The sequence below is a fragment of the Lagenorhynchus albirostris genome, chromosome 12, assembly GCF_949774975.1.
Source record: "Lagenorhynchus albirostris chromosome 12, mLagAlb1.1, whole genome shotgun sequence".
In the NCBI taxonomy this organism is placed as follows: Eukaryota; Metazoa; Chordata; class Mammalia; order Artiodactyla; family Delphinidae; genus Lagenorhynchus; species Lagenorhynchus albirostris.
In genome coordinates, this window is record NC_083106.1 from 61,255,816 (window position 1) to 61,280,854 (window position 25,039).

The 25,039-nt window shown below is 35.8% G+C and overlaps 1 protein-coding gene across 7 annotated transcripts in view; it reads right to left on the reverse strand.

The window, feature by feature from the left end:
* MANEA (mannosidase endo-alpha) overlaps window positions 1–20,118 on the reverse strand; it is a 117,809-nt gene extending 97,691 nt beyond the window's left edge. For 5 of the 7 annotated variants that reach the window (XM_060167904.1, XM_060167905.1, XM_060167903.1 and 2 more), the window contains exons 1-2: window positions 19,973–20,103; window positions 8,119–8,700 (exon numbers count right to left, since the gene is read on the reverse strand). In XM_060167904.1, coding sequence (XP_060023887.1) covers window positions 8,119–8,662 — 544 coding nt within the window. In that variant the 5' untranslated portion in view covers window positions 8,663–8,700; window positions 19,973–20,103. Of the gene's footprint in view, window positions 1–8,118; window positions 8,701–19,972 lie in introns of all 7 variants that reach the window. The other 2 variants (XM_060167902.1, XM_060167906.1) reach the window with 2 other exon arrangements.
* Between the last annotated feature and the right edge of the window lie 4,921 nt (window positions 20,119–25,039).

Here is a 25,039-nt window from a genome sequence, read left to right on the forward strand (position 1 = left end):
AGATATAGCTTCACAGGGGAAAAAACTCAAATATCAACACTATAAAGATAATATGTCATATGCAGAGGGCACGAGCAGAGTTAAGGAGGTATCTACTCCTTCAAATGTGACAGCATCAACCCATATCCACAAGAACTATAAATATAACCAAGGAAATACAGCATCACAAAAAGAAAATAGTATTTTCCAGCAACCAAGCTACAAGGTGCAGAACATATGATCTAACTAATAAAGAATTCAAATTAGCTATTCTGAAGGAACTCAACAAGTTACAAGAAAACTCAGAAAGACAACTCAATGAAATCAGGAATAAAATGATTTCTTTATTTCCTTTTCTTTATTAAAGAGAAGGAAATTATTAATATTATTATAAAGAACCAAACAAAATTCTGAAACTGAAAATTCAATGAATGACCTGAAGAATTATGCAATACAGAAAATCTGCAGCAGGCCTGACTATATGGAAGAAAAAAAAAATGTAACTTGGAGGACAGGAATTTTGAAATGACAGAAGAGGGAATTTAGATTAAAAAAGAGCAAAGAAAGCCTACGTGATCTATGAATATCCATCAAAAAGGCAAATATCAGAATAATCAGGGTTCCAGACAGAGAAGGGGGAGGGCAGGGAGTTAATATAAAGAAATAATAGCTGAGAACTTCCAAAATCTGAGGAAATACTTGGATATACAAGTCTACAAGGCTAATAGACAATCCTATTATCTTAATGCAAAATGACATTCTCTGAGACTTTAAAGGCAGGCAGGGAAAAAATAAAAAAAGAATTAAATCTACAATGGACTGCCATTAGGCTATCAGCAGATTTCTTTGCAGAAACTCTTCAGGCCAGGGGACAGCAGAATGACATATCTGAAGAGCTGAAAGATAAAAATGGTCAGCCAAGAATGCTTTATCTAGCAAAATTATTCTTCATATATGAAGAAGTAAAGTAAAGGCTTTCCCAGACAAACAAAATCTAAGGGAGTTCACCACGACTACATCTGCCTTGCAAGAAATGCTTAAAGGAGTTCTTCAAGCTGAAATGAAAACAGGCTAATCAGCCAAATGAAAACATACAAAATTACACAATACACTGGCCAAATTGAGAAATATACAGTCAGACTTAGAAAACTATAACTCTGTAGTAGTATGGTGTGTTAACTATTCAACTATAGTATAAAGGCTAAATGAAAGAGTAGGAAAAGTAACTATAGCTGCTATAAGTTGTTAATAAATATACAACAAAAAAGAGGTAAATTGTGACATCAATAATACAAAGGGAGGAGCAAAATGGTAGACACATTAGGGAGTAAAAATAAGTTGCTTTCAGCCTGAATTGGACTTTTTTATGTGTAAGATGTTTTACACATAACCCCCTTGGTAACAATAAAACAAAAATCTGGAGGAGATCCACAAAAGACAAAAAAGGGGGAAAAAGAGCATACCACCATGGAAAATAACCAATATACAAATGCAGGCAGAAAGGGAGAAATAATGGAAATACAAAACCAAAATGCAATTAATAAAGTGGCATTAATAAGTCCTCACATATTAATAATTACTCTAAATGTAAATGGATTGAATTCACCAATCAAAAGGCACATAAGTGGCTGGATGGATGAAAAACAAGACCCAACTGTATGGTGCCAACAAGAAAACTTTAAGGATGCACATAAACTCAAAGTGAAAGGATGAAAAGATATTCCATGCAAGTGGAAACCAAAAGGAAGCTGGGACAGCTATACTTATAACAATCAAGAGCTGGAAAATCTACAAATGTATGGAAACTAAACAACAAACTCATGAACAATCAATGGGTGAACGAAGAAATCAAAATGGGTATCAAAGATTATCTTAAAACGAAAATAAAAACACATCATATGTAAACCTATGGGATGCTGCAAAAGCAGATCTGAGAGGAAAGTTTACAGTGATAAATGCAGATATTAAGAAATGGGAAAAATTGCAAAGAAACAATCTAATTTTACACCTTGAGGAATCAATACATGACAAGAGAACCAAGAACAGCCTACGGGGAAAGGACAGTCTCTTCAACAAGTGATGCTGGGAAAACTAAATAACCATACGTAGAAAAGAAAGTTGGGCCTATCCTACACTACTCACAAAAATCACCTTGAAAAGGATCAAAGAGTAAACATAAGACCTGATATAAAACACCCTGAAGTAAACATAGGATGGAAGATCTTTGATATTGGTCTTGGCACTGATATTTTGCATATGACACCGAAAGCACAAATAACAAAAGAAAAAATCAGCAAGTGGAACTATATCAATCTTAAAAGCTTCTACAGAGCCAAAGCAACAACAGCACAATTAAAAGGCACCGACAGAATGGGAGAAATTATTTGCAAACCATGTAATGAATAAGGGATTAATATCCATCAGTTACAAAAACTTCATATAACTCAGTAACAAAAACCAAACAAACAAGCAAACAATCCAATTTTCAAATGGGCAGAGGAACCGAAGAGGCATTTTTCCAAGGAAGACATGCAAATGGCCAACAGGTACGTGAAAAAATTACGAATCACCTGGAAAATACAAATCAAAACCACAGCGAGGAGACTCTGGGAGGGCTCACGCCAAGGAGTACTTCCCAGAACTTCTGCTGCCAGTGTCCCTGTCCCCACGGTGAGCCACAGCCACCCCCCGCCTCTGCAGGAGACCCTCCAACACTAGAGGCCTTGTGGCTGACAGGGTCTTGGTGCTCCAGCTGGGTGTCAGGCCTGTGCCTCTGAGGTGGGAGAGCCAAGTTCAGGACATCGGTCCACCAGAGACCTCCCAGCTCCATGTAAAATCAAAAGGCGAAAGCTCTCCCAGAGATCTCCATCTTAATGATAAGACCCAGCTCCACTCAACGATCAGCAAGCTACAGTGCTGGACACCCTATGCCAAACAACCAGCAAGACAGGAACACAACCACACCCATTACCAGAGAGGCTGACTAAAATCATAGTAAGGTCACAGACACCACAAAACACACCACTGGACGTGGTCCTGCCACCAGAAAGACAAAATCCAGTCTTATCCACCAGAACACAGGCACTAGTCCCCTGCACCAGGAAGCCTACACAACCCACTGAATCAGTCTTAGCCACTGGGGACAGATACAAAAAACAATGGGAACTACGTACCTGCAGCCTGTGAAAAGGAGACCCCAAACACTGTAAGTGAAGCAAAATGAGAAGACAGAGAAACACACAGCAGATGAAGGAGCAAGGTAAAAACCCACCAGACCTAACAAATGAAGAGGATATAGGCAGTCTACCTGAAAAAGAATTCAGAATAATGATAGATAATAATGATAGATGATCCAAAACCTTGGAAATAGAATGGAAAAAATACAAGAATCATTTAACAAAGACCTAAAAGAACTAAAGAGCAAACAAACAATGATGAACAACACAATAAATAAAATTAAAAATTCTCTAGAAGGAATCAATAGCAGAATAACTAAGGCAGAAGAACAGATAAGTGACCTGGAAGATAACATAGTGGAAATAACTACTGCAGAGCAGAATAAAGAAAAAAAGAATGAAAAGAATTTAAGGCAGTCTTAGAGATCTCTGGGACAACATTAAATGCACCAACATTCGAATTATAGGGGTTCCAGAAGAAGAAAAGAAAAAGAAAGGGACTGAGAAAATATTTGAAGAGATTATAGTTGAAAACTTCCCTAATATGGAAAAGGAAATAATCAATCAAGACCAGGAAGCACAGAGAGTCCCATACAGGATAAATCCAAGGAGAAACATGCCAAGACACATATTAATCAAACTATCAAAAATTAAATACAAAGAAATAATATTAAAAGCAGCAAGGGAAAAACAACAAATAACATACAAGGGAATCCCCATAAGGTTAACAGCTGATCTTTCAGCAGAAACTCTGCAAGCCAGAAGGGAGTGGCAGGACATATTTAAAGGGATGAAAGGGAAAAACCTACAACCAAGATTACCCAGAAAGGATCTCATTCAGATTCGACAGAGAAATTAAAACCTTTACAGACAAGCAAAAACTAAGAGAATTCAGCACCACCAAACCAGCTTTACAACAGATGCTAAAGGAACTTCTCTAGGCAGGAAACACAAGAGAAGGAAAAGACCTACAATAACAAACCCAAAACAATTAAGAAAATGGTAATACATTATTGATACATACATATCGATAATTATCTTAAATGTAAATGGATTAATTGCTCCAACCAAAAGACACAGACTGGCTGAATGGATACAAAAACAAGACTGGCATATATGCTGTCTACAAGAGACCTACTTCAGACCTAGGGACACATACAGACTGAAAGTGAGGGGATGGAAAAAGATATTCCATGCAAATGGAAATCAAAATATATCTGGAGTAGCAATTCTCCTATCAGACAAAATAAACTTTAAAGTAAAGACTATTACAAGAGACAAAGAAGGACACTACATAATAATCAAGGGATCGATCCAAGAAGAAGATATAACAATTGTAAATATTTATGAACCCAACACAGAAGCACCTCAATACATAAGGCAAATGCTAACAGCCATAAAAGGGGAAATCGACAGTAACACAATAATAGTAGGGGACTTTTAACACCCCACTTTCACCAATGGTCAGATTATCCAAAATGAAAATAAGGAAACACAAGCTGTAAATGATACATTAAACAAATGGACTTAATTGATATTTATAGGACATTCCATCCAAAAACAACAGAATATACTTTCCCCTCAAGTGCTCATGGGACATTCTCCAGGATAGATCATATCTTGGGTCACAAATCAAGCCTTGTTAAATGTAAGAAAATTGAAATTGTATCAAGTATCTTTTCCGACCACAATGCTATGAGACTAGATATCAACTATAGGAAAAAATACAAACACATGGAGGCTAAACAATACACTACTTAATAACCAAGAGATCACTGAAGAAATCAAAGAGAACATCAAAAAATACCTAGAAACAAATGACAATGAAACCACGATGACCCAAAACCTATGGGATGCAGTAAAAGCAGTTCTAAGAGGGAAGTTTATAGCAATACAATCCTACTTCAAGAAACAAGAAACATCACAAATAAACCTTACACCTAAAGCAACTAGAGAAAGAAGAACAAAAAAACCCCAAAGTTAGCAGAAGGAAAGAAATCATAAAGATCAGATCAAAACCACAGTGAGATATCCTTTCACAGCTGTATCAATAGCTATCACCAAGAAAACAAGAGTGACAAGTGTTGGTGAAGATGTGGGGGAAAAAGGGAATTCTTGTGCACAGCTGTTGGGACTATAAACAGTTTAGTCACTATGGAGAAGAGTACAGGAATTCCTCAAAAAATTACAAACAGAACTACCACATGATGTAGCAATCTGACTTCTGGGAATATATCCAAAGGAAATGAAAACAGGTTAGTAAAGTGATACGTGCACTACCAAGTTTAATGCAGCATTATTCACAATAACCAATGTACAAAAACAACCTAAGTGTCCACCAATGAGTAAATGTGGTGTGTGTATATATATTCCATTATATATATATGGAAATGGAATACTACTCAGCTACAAGCAAAAAGGAAATCCTACCATTTGCAACAACATGATGGATAGTGAGGATTTATGCTAAGTGAGATAAGTCAGACACAGAAAGACAAATATTACAAATTATCTCTTATATGTGGAATATAAAAAAAATATTGAACACAAGGAAACAGAATGGAAGGGTGGTTACTAGGGGATCAGAAGTGGGGAAATGGGAGATATACTGTTTAAGGTACACACTTGCAACTAGTATATAAATTAAGACGTGGAGATACAATACACAGTACAATGATTATAGACAACAAAACTGAATCATAAACATGAAACTTACTAAGAGTCTATGTGTTAATTATTCCCATCACTAAAGAAATGATAATTAGGGGATGTGATAGAGGTTTTAGCTAACGCTATAATGGCAATCATACTGAAATATAAATATATAAAATCAATATCCTACACATCTTAAACCTATATAACATTATATGTCAGTTATTTCTCAATAAAATGAGTATAATTCAATATTTAACTGATAAGGAAATAATTTATTTACAGATAGACTGTAATGTCACTTTTATTATTCACAAGTGTTAGGTGTTCCCCAGTGGAAAATCAACCAAAGAAATAAAATATTTGCATCAATAGTGTGACTGTCAACACTTAAAATTAAAATTGTACTGTTGACAATGTTTTAAAACATTTCATGTTCAAAAAATTATGTAGCAGTAAATAATATATGGGGGAAGATCTTTATAAATGTTAGGCATAAGTCTAAATATGAACTGAAACTCTTCCTAATCACAATTAAAATTATAAAATATGCAGTATGTCATTTATATATTTATATATAATAGTTATATGTGTTATGAGTATGTGTATATGTAAGTTATACATCTGAGATTTAAAAAAACCCTCATTGTATACTTTCATAGCCATAAACAAATCAATCTTGAAATAATAAAAATGACTTGAATGTGATACAAATACTTTGTAGAAAACAGGAAAAAAGTCTTTTGAAAGATTCTCCCTCCAAAATAAATTGTAAATAGAGGCAGATACATATACACACAGAGCAGTCAATGCTCTCTCAATTTACCAATCCTATTTTATGTCATATTTTGTCATACAACATAGAAACTAGAACTATAAATATATACTAGAATGTTAGATTTTCAAAAAATAGTTGAAAAGTAACCAATTACTCCACAAAAGAAAAACAAGTCACCTTGCACATAGTTGATGTAGATTCACAGGACTTTATATTGTTTTGTTCATGAAAAAGTCTTGCATGTCTCTATACCCATATCAGCTCAACGGTGAGTTGGCACCTTCTGAAGAGTCAGAAAAATGTTAGAATACCCAATTTCTTCTTGTGGCCCTAGTGCTAGAGACACTAACAAGACAGAGGGAACCAAAACAGGGAGAGTTTTATAAAGGGTATATTAATAAATTGAAGAATTTTCAGACACCCAATTACACATTTTTTTCATATTATTTACTTGTGGGACAACATGTAAATATGTGTAATTGGAGTGCCAGAAGAAGTTAGAGGGAAGAGAAAGTTGAGAGGAAGGGGGGGACAACAATAAGAATAATTTGTGACTTCCCAACAATTAAGTTAAAGAGGCATGTTGTAAACGTCAGAGCAATCATAAAATAAATAAAATGAAGGAATATATCTAATAAGCCAGAAGAGAACATAAGATGGAATAAACATTTTCAATACAAGTAAAGGCAGAAAAAAGGAGGAAAAGGAATAGAACAGAGAGAAACACAAAACAAATAGCAAAATGAAACATTTAAAATCAACCATATCAGTATTACATTAAATATAAATGAAATAAACAGGAGTTAAAATATAAGAGTTTGTCAGACTAGTTTAAAAAACAAACAAAAAAAGACCAAATTCTATGCTACATGCCTAAAGTATGAAATATCACAAATGTGCATCAAGATGAATGCAGAAACAAATTGCTATAATCATACAATGGAATACTATTAAGCAATGATAATGACTAAACTACTGATAGAGTCAACAACATGGGTAAATTTCAAAACAGCATACTGAGCAAAAGACGCCCCCCCACGCCACACACACACATAAGTGTTTGACGATTCTATTTTTATATAATAATAGACCATTTACAACTACTACTCTACAGTGATAAAAATAAGATACATAGTTTCCTGGAATGTAGGGAGGGCTGAATAAGGGAAGCTATAGAATATTTTACTTCACGATTGGGGTGATATTTAAACAGATAGTGAGAGAATTCATTGAAGCTTATGTCAATCATAATTTAATAAAATTCAGAAGGAGTATTAAATTAGAAATAAAATTAGTATTAAATTAGAATAAAAATATTATATCCAGAAATGTTAGTGTTAACATGTTAAAAGATGCTTAACAACACTTTAATTTATGGTATGTAAGCTTAAAATTATAATTAACAACAATGTGAAGACTAATTAGTAATTAATGTTCTATAAAAAATTATTTATACACACAAACTCACATACATATACATACACACTCACATACATACACACACATATCTAAACACACACGTAAAATAATTACCAATTGAAGCTGAGTACATTTGTTTCATGTGCGTTTCAATGACATAAGGATCCCGAGAGCTGTAACTTCCCAACTCTGGGTAAAAGCTGGAGCCAATGTCATCTGGGGGGTTGTGTTTCCCTTGTGGATATTTCTTGGCTATTCTAAGGTCCCAATGCGAGAGGATTGGATGGTTCCAATGTATATATTTACCATCAAATTGTGGATTTCCATACCAGCTGTAATAAAATACATGTAAAAAATAATTCCGAGGTGGCAGTTCTTCTGGGTAAGGTTCAGAGGCTTTGGAAGGTTTCATAGTGATTTCAACACTTTTTAAATTCTTGACGTTTGTTTCACTGTCGATTCTGTCACTCTTTTGGGAATCAAAAGTTTTTACCAAATGAGGAGTTTGTTGCCGAATTTCTGGAAGAAGGTCAAGTCCAAAAGGATCTCCAAAAGCAGCTTTATGTGGTCTCAGCATTTTTAAACCCATCATCAGAGAGAAAATAAATAGAATAAAAAGTGACAAAGTGATGCAAGTCCTTCTTCGAAACTTTGCCATGATGTCATACTTTAAATTCCAAAATGGTAAATGTTTAGCTGTAATTTATTGAAAACCGGTAATTAATAAGTGGCATTAACAATATTTTCCAATATATTCAAAAGGAAAACTAAACTCCATAAAGTGTTACACTGCAAAATTTTAAAGTGCATTATGACATTAACTATATAATCAAATCTTTATACAAAAGAATCTACATATGGCTAGACTGAACAGCAGTATGTATTCAGAAATATCACAATTGCATTTTTGTCAGACAAAGATTTTAAGAATTTAAGAAAATGAATATATTCTTCATCATTTGGACAGATTTTACATATACTGACTATAGAAAGGAAACACTCCATATAGAGAGACTAAAATTTTCTAAATATAAAATGAAGAGTTCATATTTAAAAAGGAAATATTTGAGTATATTAAAGACCTAGTCATTAAACGGAATTTCAAAAACTTATTCTTTGACTACCTCACTTCTAATGACCTGTTCTTCCACCGCATTTCACCAACTCAGGTGTCATACTCATAATCTTGATCTCGTCATTTTCAATCAAAACCATTATTTCATTTTTTTCCATTTTCTACACATACCCTTCCATGCTTTGAGCCTCTCTACTTCAGTACTCCCACACAGTCAATTCCTTTACCTTTTTGAGATGTCTAATCCACTGATTCTACCACTTTTTCACTATCACTTTTTTTTTTTTTTTTTTTTTTTTTTTTGCGGTATGCTGGCCTCTCACTGCTGTGGCCTCTCCCGTTGCGGAGCACAGGCTCCGGACGAGCAGGCTCAGAGGCCATGGCTCACGGGCCCAGCCGCTCCACGGCATATGGGATCCTCCTGGACCGGGGCAAGAACCCATGTCCCCTGCATCGGCAGGCAGATTCCCAACCACTGTGCCACCGGGGAAGCCCAGCACCACTTTTTTTCTTCATGTTTTGTCTCTAGTGAAGCAGTTTATAGGCCATGGTTCAGCACTGAAATTCCTCATTTGCAAAACAGTAGGCCCTCCATATCCACAGGTTGTTTGAATCCACAGATGAGGAACCCACAGATACAGAGGGCAAACTGTACTATGCCACTTTACATAAGGAATTTGAGCATCCACAGATTTTGGTATCCACGTGGGTCCTGGAACCAATCCCAGCCCCCTCACGGATACTAAAGGACAACTGTACCCTTAACTTCCTTTACTTCTCTCCTTCCTTAATACTTATCTGGTAGAACCTCAAATAAATGATGCCTGGCTTGACCTTGATCCAGAATTACATAATGATATTGGAGAAAAACACACACCATGTTGACTTTTCACTCTGAATTTATGACCATAAATTTCGGACATTCAAGATGGCTTAACAAGCCTATTACTATACCCCAGTACTTTCACTTTTCTAACCTCAAAAGAATTATTTCATTCCTTCTCATTTTTCATCAAACGTGCTACTAAATCACCAATTTCCTTTATTCTCTTCAGATAGACATGTCCTATACTTTGTAGAGAAAACAGAATAAATCACATAAGAAATTCTTTATCTTCCTATTAAGAAATTAACCTAGTAACATCCACTGTTTTATGTCAGCAAATATTTCCAATTTTAACTTTAGTATTGTTTCACTGCTTTGCTTTCCTTCTTCAAGAAGTGCTATTACTTTTATTGAATCTTTGCTGAATTTTTACAACTGCACCTTCTCTTTCTCACCTCTTTCTTCATTTAATTTTGATTTTTAAGTGTCTTGTTACCCTCTATTTCTCATATGGCATTATCTGTTATGTTTGTCTTCTAGTCTTCAGATAGGAATATGAATTTTGTCGATTTTAATTATCTTAATATTCTCTCATTTCTGAGTTTTCATAATTTTCATAAAATTATTTTCATAATTTCATAATCATTATTTTCATAAAAATTTCATAATTTTCATTCATATCTCACATAATTACTTTGTTTACTTGTATTTAAATATTAAGTTACAGTTGTTATATATTTATGAACATGGTTCTCTGGCATGCTTCAAGTATTTACAAGTTTAACTTTTTTGCCCATAATGACTTTGCATGGAATTTGACTCAAATTATTTTTTTTGTTGCTAAATATTACATGAAATAATTTTCCTTAATGTTTGAAATGAATGTTCAATCATGATAGTTTTTCTAGCTTCACAACTCCAGCAATCATTCTTCTGTTGTTTTTGTGAAGTTTTAATATGGCCTTGAATTTTTTTCTGAGATCAGTTGGGGTTTACTCCATTCCCACATTCACCTGGAATTTTGTATTTCTCTCACTTTTATTTTGTTCCTACCCTGCTCAATTTGAAAGTTATTTCCAGAAGTTCCTCTTCAATATGAGGCTTTGTCCTGAAAATGAGCTTCAGCTACTTAGATTTATTTTAAAATTTTATAAATAAATAAATTTATATCTTTTTGTTATTGATTTCTAGTGTGAGTTAACTGAAAACCTTTCCAGTGTGATTTCAACCCTTTGAAATATGTTGAGACTTGCTTTAAGGCTCAACCTATGAACAATTTTGTTAAGTATCCCATATGCACCAGAAAGGAATATATATTAGGCAGCTAGTGGTTATTGAGTTCTACTTATGTCTACCAAACCAAATACACTAAGCATGTGCGTTATATTTTTCATATTCTCACTCACCTTTCTTCTACTTGTGTTAAAAATCCCCCACCATCATTATGCCATGTCTATAACTGCTTACATTATATAATTGTCACTGATGTTATTATGTGGAGACAAATTTAGGAGTTATATTTTCCTGAAGTATTAAATCTTGTTTTATAATGAAATGTTCCTTCCCTTCTCTACTGATGGGTTTTGACTTAAATTCCACTCTAATATTAATATAGCTATAACATATTTTATTGGGTTCATGTTGGCACAAAATACATTTTTATCACCTGTCACCTTAAATGACTAGTTTTTTTTTTAAATATGACATTGCTTTATTGTTATTGTTGGTTTTAATCTAATCTGATAGTCTCTGTCCAATAATTATAGTATTCAGCACATTTACAATTCTACAAATATGGATACTATAGCTTTAAATCTACTTCCTACTTTTATCCTTAAATCTACCCTTACCCTTCTACTTGCTTTCCTTTTGGATTCCTTCTTACTGGCCCTAATTTCTCTCTTACCTTCTTTTTTTTTTTTTTTGTGGTACGCGGGCCTCTCACCGCCGTGCCTCTCCCGTTGCGGAACACAGGCTCCAGACATGCAGGCCCAGCGGCCATGGCCCACAGGCCCAGCCGCTCCGTGGCACGCAGGATCCTCCCGGACCGGGGCACGAACTCGCATCCCCTGCATCGGCAGGCGGACTCTCAACCACTGCGCCACCAGGGAAGCCCTCTTATCCTCTTTTTAATTGTTTCATTCTTCCCTATTTCCTTGCTAATCATACAATCTCTTTGCTATTAATTTAGTTATCTTAGTGATTACAAGCATGTACTCTCACTTGTCAAAATCCAGTATGAATTAGAACTTTACCTTTTCTTAAACAATGAAAGCACTCTTAGAAGATTTTGTTTCCTTTATCCCTGCCCCAACTTTTGGCTCCTATTTTGGTATATTTTATTTTTTTACATATACCTTATACCCCCCCAGATATTATATTGTTCTGTACAGTCAATGTTCATTATATTCACCCTTTCCTTTGTTCTTCACTTGCTCCATATTTCCATTTAAAATAATCTCCCTTAGGATGAAGAAATAATTCCCTTTAATAGGGTCTTTGGTGTTGGTCTGCTGATACTCTTTTCATATTACTTTGTTTGAAAGTATCTTTATTTTGCCTTCACTTGGACTTTTTATGTATACACTTCTATATTCGTAATTATTTTCTTTCAACACCACCCTTATCTTGTCTTTGATTGTTTATGATGAAAATCCAACTATTATTTTTTCTCTTTATTCCTTTAAGGATAATGTATTTTCTTTTTCTCTGGTTGCTTTTAATATTTTTTCTCTTCATCTTTGGTTTTCAGCTGTTTTCCTATGGAATATATAGTAGTATGGTTCTCTTAACTTTTATTTTGCTTGAGGTTCAAAGTGCCTCTTCAATCTCTGGGTTGGTATCTTTCCTTAGTTTTGTAAAACTCTTGAACATTATCTCTTCAAATACTGCTTTTGCTCAATTATTGCTCTCTTGCTCTCTCATCTCTCATTATGGAATACATTACACACATCAGAATTTTATGTCCCATGTGTTTCTTCAATATTTTTAAAAATTTTCCTCCTTTTGTCTCTCCATGGTTGTCTGAATATTTACTTCTGAACTATTTTCAGTTTCCTGATTCTCTCCAGCAGTGATTAATTTCAGTTATAATTTTAGTCATAGAATTTCCATTTGACTCTTCTTAGAGATATCAGTTCTCTGCTAAAATTTTCCATCTTCTTTTTTAACTCCTTGAATTTTTTAATCCCATTTATTTAAAGTCCACCTCTAATAACCTGAATCTGAAATCTTAGGATTCTGTTTCTATTGCCTGTTTGGTTTTTTCCTCTTAATATCTGTACAGTAACTCTTTTTTTTATAGGCTAGTTTATTTTTTTACTGAATTCCAGACATCATATATGAAAATTTTCAGAGACAATGTGAGGCTCTATATATTATTTTCCTTCTGAGAAAGCTTATTTTTGCTTCTTGAAGACTTCTAGGGTAGAGGAAGATTATCTTAATATAATCAGAGATTGAAATCTTCAAAACTAGGTATAAGTCCTTCCAAAGATTTGGTGTATTTCTGATTCATCTTTACTCCTTTATACTCATGGGTTCTGATATCAAAGTCACAGGTATTTATCAAGATCCCAACTCTAGGATGGGCTTTGGAAGGGCCCTGAATTCCAATTTTGGTCCCCAAAGAGCCATGAAACTACCAAAAGCTCTATTCATTTTCTCAGCTGCCACTTTCTACTTAATTCTCAGCTTCTCTGCAGCTACTTTTGAATCAGAGGTTTTAAATAACCCCCCCTATTTCCTACCCTAATCTCCCAAAGAAAAATTAAGTTTTAGGGCTAGAATCATTCAAATACTTATATAATCCCACCTGAATTCCCTTATATCCTTAGTATAGTGAAAGGCTTTCTATACCTATGACTCAAAATTCAGATGCAATAAATAAAAAACAGATTAATTTAACTACATTAATTTTTAAATATATATATCAAAAGCACTATAAAATAAAGTGAAAGGACAACTGACAAACTGAATGAAAATATCTGCAAGATCTTCTGTGTCACTCAAAACTAGAAAAATGTAAATTAAAACCTCACAAAGGTATCATTTCTTATCTATGAGATTGGCAAAAAATAAAAAGTATGAAACTACATCCTGTTGGCAAGACAGTGAGAAGCACTCCTATGCATTGCTAATGAATGCAAATTTGTACAACATTTTTTGGGAATTGGCAATATCTAAAAAAATTACACATCCATTTTCCTTTTGACTCAGCAATCCTACTTCATGGAATTTACCTTGAAAATACACAACCAATAGTAAGTACATAAGTTCATATACAGCATTGTTTGTAATTGTAAAATGTTGAGTATTCAGAAAAAAATGAGGAAGAGCTCTTTGAGATGATGGAAAGTGTTTTTCTGGATATACTGGCTAAATGAAAAAAGCAAAATGCAAGTAAGAAAAAATACATTTTCTCAAGTGAGCAAAATAAACATAGAAAAACAAGATTCTAATAAGGTTGATTATCTACAGAGTTGGAAACTGGGTGGAAAATAAGGGGAGATGAAAATGGGGTAGAAGGGTGGGGAATGGACGTAACTCTTCTCAGAGTATAACATTTTATGCAGTTTTGTCTTTTTGAGCCACATTATATTTCACATATTCAAAACAAACAAAAAATATTTAATGTTAAACTCCAGTTAGTAAGTGGGTTATTTTTTGCTATGAAACAGATTAGCAATTCTTAAAATACTTAACGTATATTGTAAAAATAAGCAATATATGCTGTGAAATGGGGCCCAGGTTTTTCACTGACAAAAAAAAAAGTGAGTTACAAATGCAGGAAGTGGGAGGCTAAAACAAAACTTGTGTTGTCAGATTGCAATTGGCAGTATCAGTATGGATGTATGGCTTTTAGAAGATTAATAAATAGGAGTGTGTGTGTGGGTAGGTGGGTGTGGACACATATAAATACATGCAATCTATTTCCTAGCTCTGTCCACTGAGAGAGTATAGAACCAAAGAAATCCTGGCAGCAATAAACACATCTGATGACCAGATTCTGAATTGTATGTAGCCCTGTTTACTTGATAGAACCAGGTTGATTCCAAGAACGTGGCCAAGAAAGTACAAGATGAGCTTGGGACATCTTGCCAGAAAATCAGGAAGTAGTCAAAAACTGTAGAGACATGTCCATAGGACACAGGAGTCAGCTTGAAGGGGCAACTACTGACTAAATCTGGGACAGTTTCAGCATCAAAATAATGATGAAGAATAATAAATTATAGACATTAAAATAAGAATTCATGAATCTATACTGACATTTTTAAAATGTAAAAATAAATAAATGGAACAAAGAAGACATTTTAGAATACCAACTAATAAATTTAGATGGAATAATGGAATTGGACTATCACTATTTGGCTACTACCATAACTGTATCAAGGAAGAATCATTAATGGATATTAAATGAGGGGTTAAAAGAAGCAGGGTTTATGAGAAACAGGATATCTACATATTGGCAAAGCATCTCCCCCGCAAAAGATATCTAATTAACTACAAAGAGAGACATAGTAACTTAACAGTGCAGAACCTAGCAGACACCACCTTAAACAAGTGATCAAAATTAACTTCAGCAGTTAATTTTGAATAAGTAGATACCTTGAGTCTACAGAGTGGATGCTCTAAGAAGAACACAGAATCACTGCTGTGGTATTTCTGTTAGTATTAATACAGATCTAATCACAAAGATACATCAGACAACATATTAAGATACTCACATACACAGATATGTACCTACATATATATATATATGTATACATGTATGCATATATATGCATATATGTACACATATTACATATAATATGTATGTAAAATTATATACAATGTAATATATGAGTGTGTGTGTGTGTGTGTGTGTAATGATAAAGCAAATGTGGCAAAATATTACCATTTGGTAAAGCTGCAGGAAAAATATACAGGGATTGTCGAGTTGTTTGTATTACTTTTGAATCTTTAAGTCTAAAATTATTTGAAAATGAAAAAGAAAGACTATCACCAGCAAACTGGAGGACATGAACTCTTAACATAATACCTGCTTATTTCGGGGAAGGACCAACTCATACAGTCCTTAAGCTTTGCACTGCAGGACTCCAGGGAGTGATATTCCTATGTATGGAATGTGACAGCATTGTGCATAGGAATAAAGGATGAGATAACCATTTTGACCTGCTTCTATGATTTGCTGTCCTAAAATTTCCAAGTTGTCAAGATAAAAACAAATCCTTCCCTTTACTTAAAGAAGGTAAGAACTTTGACAAGCCATTAAGTAGAAAAAAAATTATGGATATAATATAATCTCAACTACAGAGAGGAAGGAAGTGTACTTAAACATGTATAATGATTACCTCTGGGTAATCATTTACTCAGTGATATTTTCTTATGCTGTCTTCTAAAATTAGAACATAATATTTCATAAGGAAGAAAAGTTTGTTTGGAGTAGGTATTTTATGAGGAAATAATCAATGGTAATGAATATTGACAAATCATAGAGAATGGGAGGAATGACTACTAGATTCAGAAATTAGTAAGACATTGATTTTTGAAATGTTGATCAGCTGAATGGGTGAAATGCATGGAAGAGCCAGGATACATAATGGAAAGAATATTGACTTTGAAATCTGAAGATCTAAGTTCAAATCAGCTTTGTTGACCTAATTGTGTGACCCTGAGTTTTTTTAATCATCTTAAAAGAAAAAAATTAACTGTTCTGTTTTCTGACAAAGTTGTTCTGTAAATCATGCAAGATAACGTATGTGAAATAAAATGTAAAAGGGTAATGTTTTAATCAAATGTAAATACTGATCGGATTTTAAAAAAAGAAAAGTGAAGAAATATATGAAACAAATAGTTCTGAGACATTTTTCTATTTGTTAGATTCATTTCTCAGAGCTATGGATGAACACAGAACACAAAATATCTATTTATAAAAGCCGCATTTCCCCCCCCCCTTTTGCCTCTAAATCTAATTTCTCTTTTCTTTTTATTTAATTCATTCATTTAAAATGTTTATCACATCATTGTAGGTGATCCACTGGCTCTACCCCAACCTCCTGATCTCAGTGAACAATAAGGCATCTCAACCTAAATAAAGGCAGCAAACCACTGTGATTAAAAGCATGGGCTCTGCAGTTCAAATGCCTGGGTTCAAATTCTAGCTGTGCCTTTTTTTAGCCATTTCACCTATACAAGTGGCTTGATCTTTTCCCCGCTTCTTTTCTCATCTTCACGAGTTATTACCTCACTCAGAGGATTTTTGTGAAGATGAAATAAGTTAATGTTATAAAACCCTTAGAATCATTTCTGGCTTAGTGTAACACTGAATAAATATGAACAATTATTTATTCTCATGATGATTATTATTAAAGATGGGTGTCTGGCAAGCAATCAATAACCAACACATAGTTTACTCTCTCTAAATACCTATTCTCCATATAGCTAACTTCTGAAATACTACTCTAATCCTTCAAGACAAGCTGAACTGTTGCCCCTTCCTGATACCTCTCCCAATGATTCCAGGGTGAAAAGTACTCACTTTCCCATACAGTCTATTACACCATTACCTACTTTTTAAATTGGCTTTTTTAATGTATTGCTTCATGCTATTTAATGTATTATACCCCCTACTAGATTGTTCCACAAGGTCCAGAAATAGAGTCCTTACCTTTACACTCTAGTAGAACCCAATAGGTCTTACATTTATTCAGTGGCCATTAATTGTTCAGCTTAAAGAATTTAATTTCTGGCCCTTTTGTTTTTGACATTGGTATTTATTTGGGCAGTATGTGTATAAACAGATTCTACTGACTATACATATAGTTAACATGTTCAGTCTATACTAAACATATTATATAGGAAGAATCATAGATAGATCTAATAATTTCAAAAATCCATTTTAATAAAAATTATCATGTCCAACTTAGCAAAACGATGAAACTTGAGATGCCTAGCAAGTCTAATGATTTTTAGTAGAAAAGGAGTGGTAGAACTACTTATTTGGTTTCAACAAAAGAAAGAAGTTTCAGAAGTCACCTCAGAGAAAAAAAATCCAAGTTAATTGCAGATGTAAAGGTTCCCAAAGTAGTAATGTACTCAATACTCAAGGTACTGGGTAATGAAAATCTAGTATCTTCAAAGGCAGTTTACATGACATAATAATACATAGAAATAATACGTTCTTTTGAAACTCGATGGCTTCTATTTTTGTGTTTGGTGATTTGGAGGTCTTTTCATCTTTTAAATGATTGTTTTTGACTTGGAGGTCTAGTGAGATATAAGAGATTCAGAATTAGTGTGATATTAATTATGATTTCGAAAAGGATTAGCTCCTACCCTGTTACTCAGAAAAGCCAAAAAGATTTCACTTTTTAATTATTTATTATTATACAGATTTCTGGTTGCTTTTTTCTTTTTCTAGCTGTTTCCTAATATTATTTTCTAAGAAGCCATTGTAGAAAAATATAACTAACACTAGAAGACACACCTGGAACTTTCAAAATCCATTTCTGTACCACGAGTTCCTTGCTTAGGTCGGTTTTAATGTAAACACTTGTACCCTTTCGTTAACAGAAATTCAGTTAAGCATAATCTCATCTTTCCATTTTAATCTTCCCAACAACCTATGATGTAGAACTTCTTTTAAATACCATTTTACAGATGACTGAACTAAGGTACAAAGCATTTGGTAACTTTTTCCAAGTCTCTGGGCTAACAAATGGCCAAGTAACCTGTCTGAGTTTAAGCAACTAGTAAGGAGCTGAGAAGTATGGCTCTAGAATTCAAGCTCTTGTCCTCATCTTATTCCACCTTCCTACAACATTTTAGACAAATCAAGTTTAGAGAATACAACACCATAAATTTTGTGACAGATGAAAACTGCTGACATGTGGTCATGTTTTCATTTAAAGATTATGGATTTAGAAAACAACGATTATCTGTTACTTACTCATAAACTGTAGTCCAAATTTAATCTGAAGAAAGCTTATTATCTTATCATACACTTACTACTCATTGTGTGACTAAAAGCCAGCAGCTCTGGTAATGTTTTATGCATAAAGCCTGAAAATCCACAAGATTCACTACACAACACTATTTTTTCATGATTTACATATAGCTCAACATGAAGGGAGTAACACATTGTCATGAAAACGATGTGCAAACAACGTAACTTGATATTACCAATACCTAGATTTTATTTTGTATTTTTCTTTCAAACTGTTGTCTAAATACTTTACCATAATCAAACCATTCCAGTCCAATTTGCCTTTTTTTAAGGTCATATAATTAATATTTTCCTCCCTTGTTTTATTTTTTTAAGCACTTCCGCATTTTCCCTTAACTCTCATCCGCAGGGTCTTGCAACACTGAAGCGAAAACAAACTATCCTAACTGACTAAATTTCAATTTGCTCCTTTAGAAAATGGGAAAAGATACTATTCCAGCAGAGTTGCACCCTGCGATTTAGCAAACGAGAACAGTCTAAGATGATAGTGCCAAACGTGTGAACAGGTGAACGGAAAACCCATTTCTGCCTCGGCCTCCCCCCCCACCCCGCCCCTCGCTCTCCTCTCCGGACGGCCGGGCGGCTGGAGACCGGAGCCCGCCACCTTCCTGCTATAGCCCAAGCCCGGTAGGCCTCGACCTTCCCACTTGCCCGCAAGGCTCAAAGCCGAGTTTGGGGACAAAAGGACACGGCTCTGAAAGGCTTCCGTCACTCCCGAAATACCCAGCTTGCTGGGGAGGGAAGGGAAAACCGAGGCGACAGGACGTTCCCCTCCAAAGAAGTGGCAGAGACGACGCCAGCAGGGTCGAGATAAAGTCGTAATATAGAAGGCAATAAAACTAACCCAGACAAAGTAAGGGGTAAGAGTGACCGAGTAGCGTGTCCCAAGGTCCCACAGCTCGCAGCTTGAAGCCCCCAGCCGCCAGCCGGAGGGGCGCAAGGTCAAAGGCCGTCTGCAGGCGAGCAGATTGGCTGGCGGGTGAGCGCGCAGGCGCCGGGGGGTGGCCCTGGTACCGGCCAAAACCTCATCTGCAGGGCCCAGAATCCTCCAGCCACTCACCAGGGTCTAGGAATTCAGCCACCGGTAGAGACTCGGCCGCCCGAGACGTTGAAGCTGGGAGCACAGAGAGCCCACAGCGGCCCTGCTGCCAGCCCGAGCAGCCCTGCCTCCCGAAGAGCGCTCGCAGAGCTTTCCGGGAGCCCCGAGGGGCGGGGCCGGGATGGGGCGGGGCTCACTGAGTGGGCGGGTCTCTGGTTTCCAAGCAGAAACCCCTGGGGTCTGTGAGGGACTGGAAGGGGTGTGGGTGAGAGAAGGGAGAGCATTTTCTGGGCGCCTCGTACGAGTGGATAAAAGGCGCAGAGTAGAATTGGGCTGGACTCGCATACTCTTTTCCCAACTAGAGATGACTCATTCCTCTGTTAGAAACTGGTTTTCTAAGGTTCTGCTGGGAAGCTTTCACTAATAAAGGACAGCTGTATTTGATGTGAGGTGTCCAAAAGTTGCTTTTAACTGGAGGACACTGGCTGTTTTCAAATTTTTTAAATTAAGGAACCGCTTGCCCTTTAAAAAAAAATGAAACTTTACTTGAAAGCTAAAAAGTAAACAGATGACATTTTTAATTTGCAAACATATTTATAAAATCACGTTTGTGTTGGAATACTTATAGAAATAATTGAGAACAATGAGGCAGCTGCGAAGAGCAAGAACCTTTGAAATAGGGGTTACAGCTGAAGGTTTTTCACCTTTCATCAGCCTCAGAAGCCAAGAGAATTCTCTATTTTGTTTGGTTACATAGTAACAAGGAAATCCTCACAGCCTAGAAGTTGCTAATGTGAACGATTTTGTAAGGGCTCTCCTTAAAATTTCACTGGATCTTTTAAACAAAGTTTAATTGTGAAATATACATATGTGAATGTATCCCATATGTGCACATTTTAAAGAATAATAAAAGGAATACCCAGGTACCCACTACATACCTGAAGATTCAGAAAAGTACCAGCATTTTTGAAGCCTTTTAAGAGGCCTCTTTAAAAGTATCTTTCCCTCCCAGCCAGACATAATTATTATTTTAAGTTTTATATTACTCCTTTACTTGCTTTTTTGAAAAGTTATATATGTAGAAGTCCCTAAAAATATAGCTATCCTGGTGTTGTATTTTTATGTAAGTTATACTACATCTTTTCCTCTAACTTCTTTTTTCACTGCACATTCAGGTTTTGAGATTCAGCTACACACAAATCCATTTCACATGGACTAGGCTGGCACAGCATTATCCATAACACACACGCTATTGTTAGATTTTAAAACTTTTGCCTGGTGGTAGCATCTGATTGATCTTTTAATTTGCATTTTCCCCCTTGCTAATAGGATTGTGCATCTTTATATGCTTAGTGGCTATTTGGGTTTCTGTGAAATGCCTGTTCTCAATTTTGGCTCATTTTGTTGGCTTGATTGTTTTTGAAAATTAATTTGTTGATAATCTTTATACATTTTTAAAGCTTAAGTACTTCCCTCTTGTCAGTTATACGTGTTACGAATAGCTTCTCTTAGCTTGTGGATTGTCTTTCAACTTTTTACGGTATCTTTTGTTGACCAAAAGCTGTATATTTTAAGGTACTGCTAGTTGAATTTAACAATTTTTTAGATTATAATTTTGTGCTTTTTGCTTTCTTGTTTACAAGGGTCTTCCCAACCAGAGGCCATAAGCTCTTCTCTTTTATTTTCTTCTAAAAGTTTTAACGCTTAATTACAAAATATTTTAAACACAGGAAAGTACAGATAACTTAATGAACGACCATGCACTCAACTCTATGTATCCAAACATTTTGCGAGCCCCTCTTCCTTATGTTTCTTCTCTAAAATTTCCTAAGCTATTCTTGTCTCTTTACTTTTTCATATAAACTTTAAGATGAGTCAGCCAAGATCCATAAAAATCCCTACTTGGATTTAATTGGAATGGAATTGGCAGAGGTCTACTGAGGTTCAATGTATATACTGACTGAATCGTGTCCCCAGACTTTCCCAGACTTACTGGTTTAGACAGGCTAGTGAGTGGTGGTTCTGCCTAGTGCTTTCCATCCTTGTTCACATTTTGTCAAACAGAGAAAATCATATTTTCATGAAACATTGAGGCAAACAGCCTACTCGCAGTGAACATGGTGGATCTGCGACTCTGACTATCCCAGACCCTATGTGGTAAATCCTAGGGTCCAAAAGAGTGATATATTGGCATACCTGTAACACATTAATGGCACCCTAGATGAGAAGCTCTTCCCTAGCTAATTAATTTCAATTCACCACAACACACCACTATATAGAGTCTTCAGGAAACTGGGGCTCCTGCAGTTATTCTGGGAGATGACTGAAAACCACATTGTATGCCACTGTGGCTTGTGGACAGATTGGGACACCACCCATTTGTGGCATCCATCTATGAATGAGGACTAGGTTTGGACAATCTCATCAGTGCTCTATATAAGCAAGCCCCTGTTTGTCTTCCATGCACTAGTGTTATTTCCCAGCTCTGCATCATGCAGTTTTGTTTTATAACTTAGTGCATGTCTTTCTAGTTCTTTTCTTCTCTTGCAGTAATAGGGGATTTGGAAAAAGGTGAGCTATCAGTGTCCTTTTGGTCATGAGAGATACATTTTGTCATGTTCCCTTTCTGATTGGCTAGTGAGTTTATACCACTTCAGGCTTTAAGCTCCCTCTTCTATTTGATTACAGTTTCAAGAGGAATATTAGAATCGTAGCAGTAGAATTTTAATGCAGGCCTGTGTATTCCAGGAAGAAGGGTTTTCTGAGAGTCCGAGTTGATAATGCGCCTAGGGACAGCTGGGTCAAGTGGTAACTAGCAAGGCAGATTTTGGTAGCACCAGCCTTTCTGTTATCATATACGGATTTTCAACCCCCTTTTTTCTGTATTATATTTTTTCACAGTAAACTTATAAATTTATAATAACCATAACTAGCAAATAGGTATGTGTTCTTAAAATAGAGAATACAACCCTCAGGACCCACTCTCCCTTACTTTCATTCTTCTAGGATTCTATGATATTGGAAACATTACTCAATTTCTATTTCTATCAATTTTTAAAACTGATAAATGGGTGACAATAATTTGCCCTAGAGAGAGAGAGTTATCTAAATGGTCAAATTAAAAGCTGAAAGGAGTTTGTGTCCTGAAATTCCCTACTGCACTGGAAAAGACTGGTGTCTCCTTGACAACATAGATTTTGCCATTTTTATCTTTATGTGTCCGGAGCCAACAAAAATTGTTGACATGTAACCAGAATTCAACAAACAATTTTTGGGGGTGATAATAGAGTGAAAAATTAGGTTACTTAGTCGTTATTATTTAACCCTACTTCCCAATATGTTTGTTCTAGTCCCCAAACTGTCCTACTGTCTGTCTCCTTAATACAGTTGCCCCTCAGTATCTGCAGGGGATTCATTGGTTCCAGAACCAACATCCCATACTAAGATCTGTGGAGGCTCAAGAACCTTATATAAAATGGCATACTATTTGCATATAACCCAGGAACATCCTCCCTTATACTTTAAATCATGTCTAGATTATTTATAATACCTAATTCAATGTAAACACTATATAAATAGTTGTAAATACAATGTAAGTGCTATCTGAATAGTTGTTGGAGTGCAGCAAATTCGAGTTTTGCTTTTTGGAACTTTCTGGAATTTTAATTATTTTAAAATAATTTTCAACCTGAGTTTGAATTTGCAGATGTGGAACCTGCAGATACAGAGGGCCAGCTGTATTTCAAGTCTTTTTTTCCCCTCCAGTCTTGGAGGTTTTATTAGAGTCTCCGAGGCAATCATGCCATTCTCTCTCCACTCACCTGAGATGTTTTCTCAGTTCCTGTCCACATCCTCTCCACTCCCATCAGTCAGAGTTATTTTTTGCAGGGAATAGAAACTGAATCTGGCAGCTAAAACACAGACAGGCTTTATGTGAAAAGCTACAGAGTACAGCATGAAGGTGAAGGCTAGTCCTTTAGGCAATGGCAACGGATAGGAACCCAGAAGGGCTGGGAGTTGGGAGCACAGCTTCATACAACAGTACAGATTAGGACATTGATACTTTCAGGGATGTACTGAACCCTCAAAGTTGTTGATATCACCGTGAATAATTTCTCAATTCTGCCTGCATTATTTGTCTCATTTCTTCAAGATTCAAGTTTTGGGCTGGAATAATCTGCTTAGCTATGCCCAGTTTATATGTCTGTAGCTCCTTAGCTTCCCCAGGTGATGCTATTAGAAGGTGGGGCCATGAGAGCAGAGGTCTCATGAATGGGATTAGTGCCTTCATAAAAGAGGCTTCAGAGAGATCACTTGCCCATTTCTGCCATATGAGGATAAAACTAGAAGTCTACGACCCAGAAGAAGTCTACGACGCAGAAGAGGATCCTCACCTCACCATACTGGCACCTTAACCTTGGACTTCCAGCCTCCAGAACTGTGAAAAATAAATGATGTTTATAAGCCATCTGGTCCATGGTATTTGGTTATAGCATCCCTGGACAAACTAAGACAGCAACTAGACTGGTCAAATGTCTTGACAAAGGCTCTTTTCATTCTCTGATTCAAGCACTTGCCCGGATCACGGCACTCCTGCGTGATGGAGATGGGAGAGAGCTCCAGTGTCATACCTTCCCATACAGAAGTGGCAGGATGTTCACCTCTGGTTGACTGGTGCTGCTAGATGTAAATGCACCAGTGACTGGGTATGGGCCATCTCTCATGAGGGACACCCTGTTCCTTTCACAGGCATGGTGGCAGTTGAGACAGATGCATGCCTTTAGTTGAAAGCTGGGCCAGCAGGGATATGCGACACTTCCTGAGTGGGGAAACTACTTCACAGGTCGATCCAGAGCCTCTTGGTGTTTTGAGGGAAGGAAGTGTCATGTATTGTGATAGTGTGTTAGTTTCATACCCTAATCAGCCAAACTGAAAATTTTACACCACTTAAACCCAAGCTTTACAGATTCATTTCCTAAGGCATTAGTGTTTGAGTTTCTTCCTTGCCAGGATGCTTTAGGTTCCTTAACCAAATTGACCCAACCTTTCTTCTGCCATAACACCACCCTCTCCTGGCATAAAAAAGGA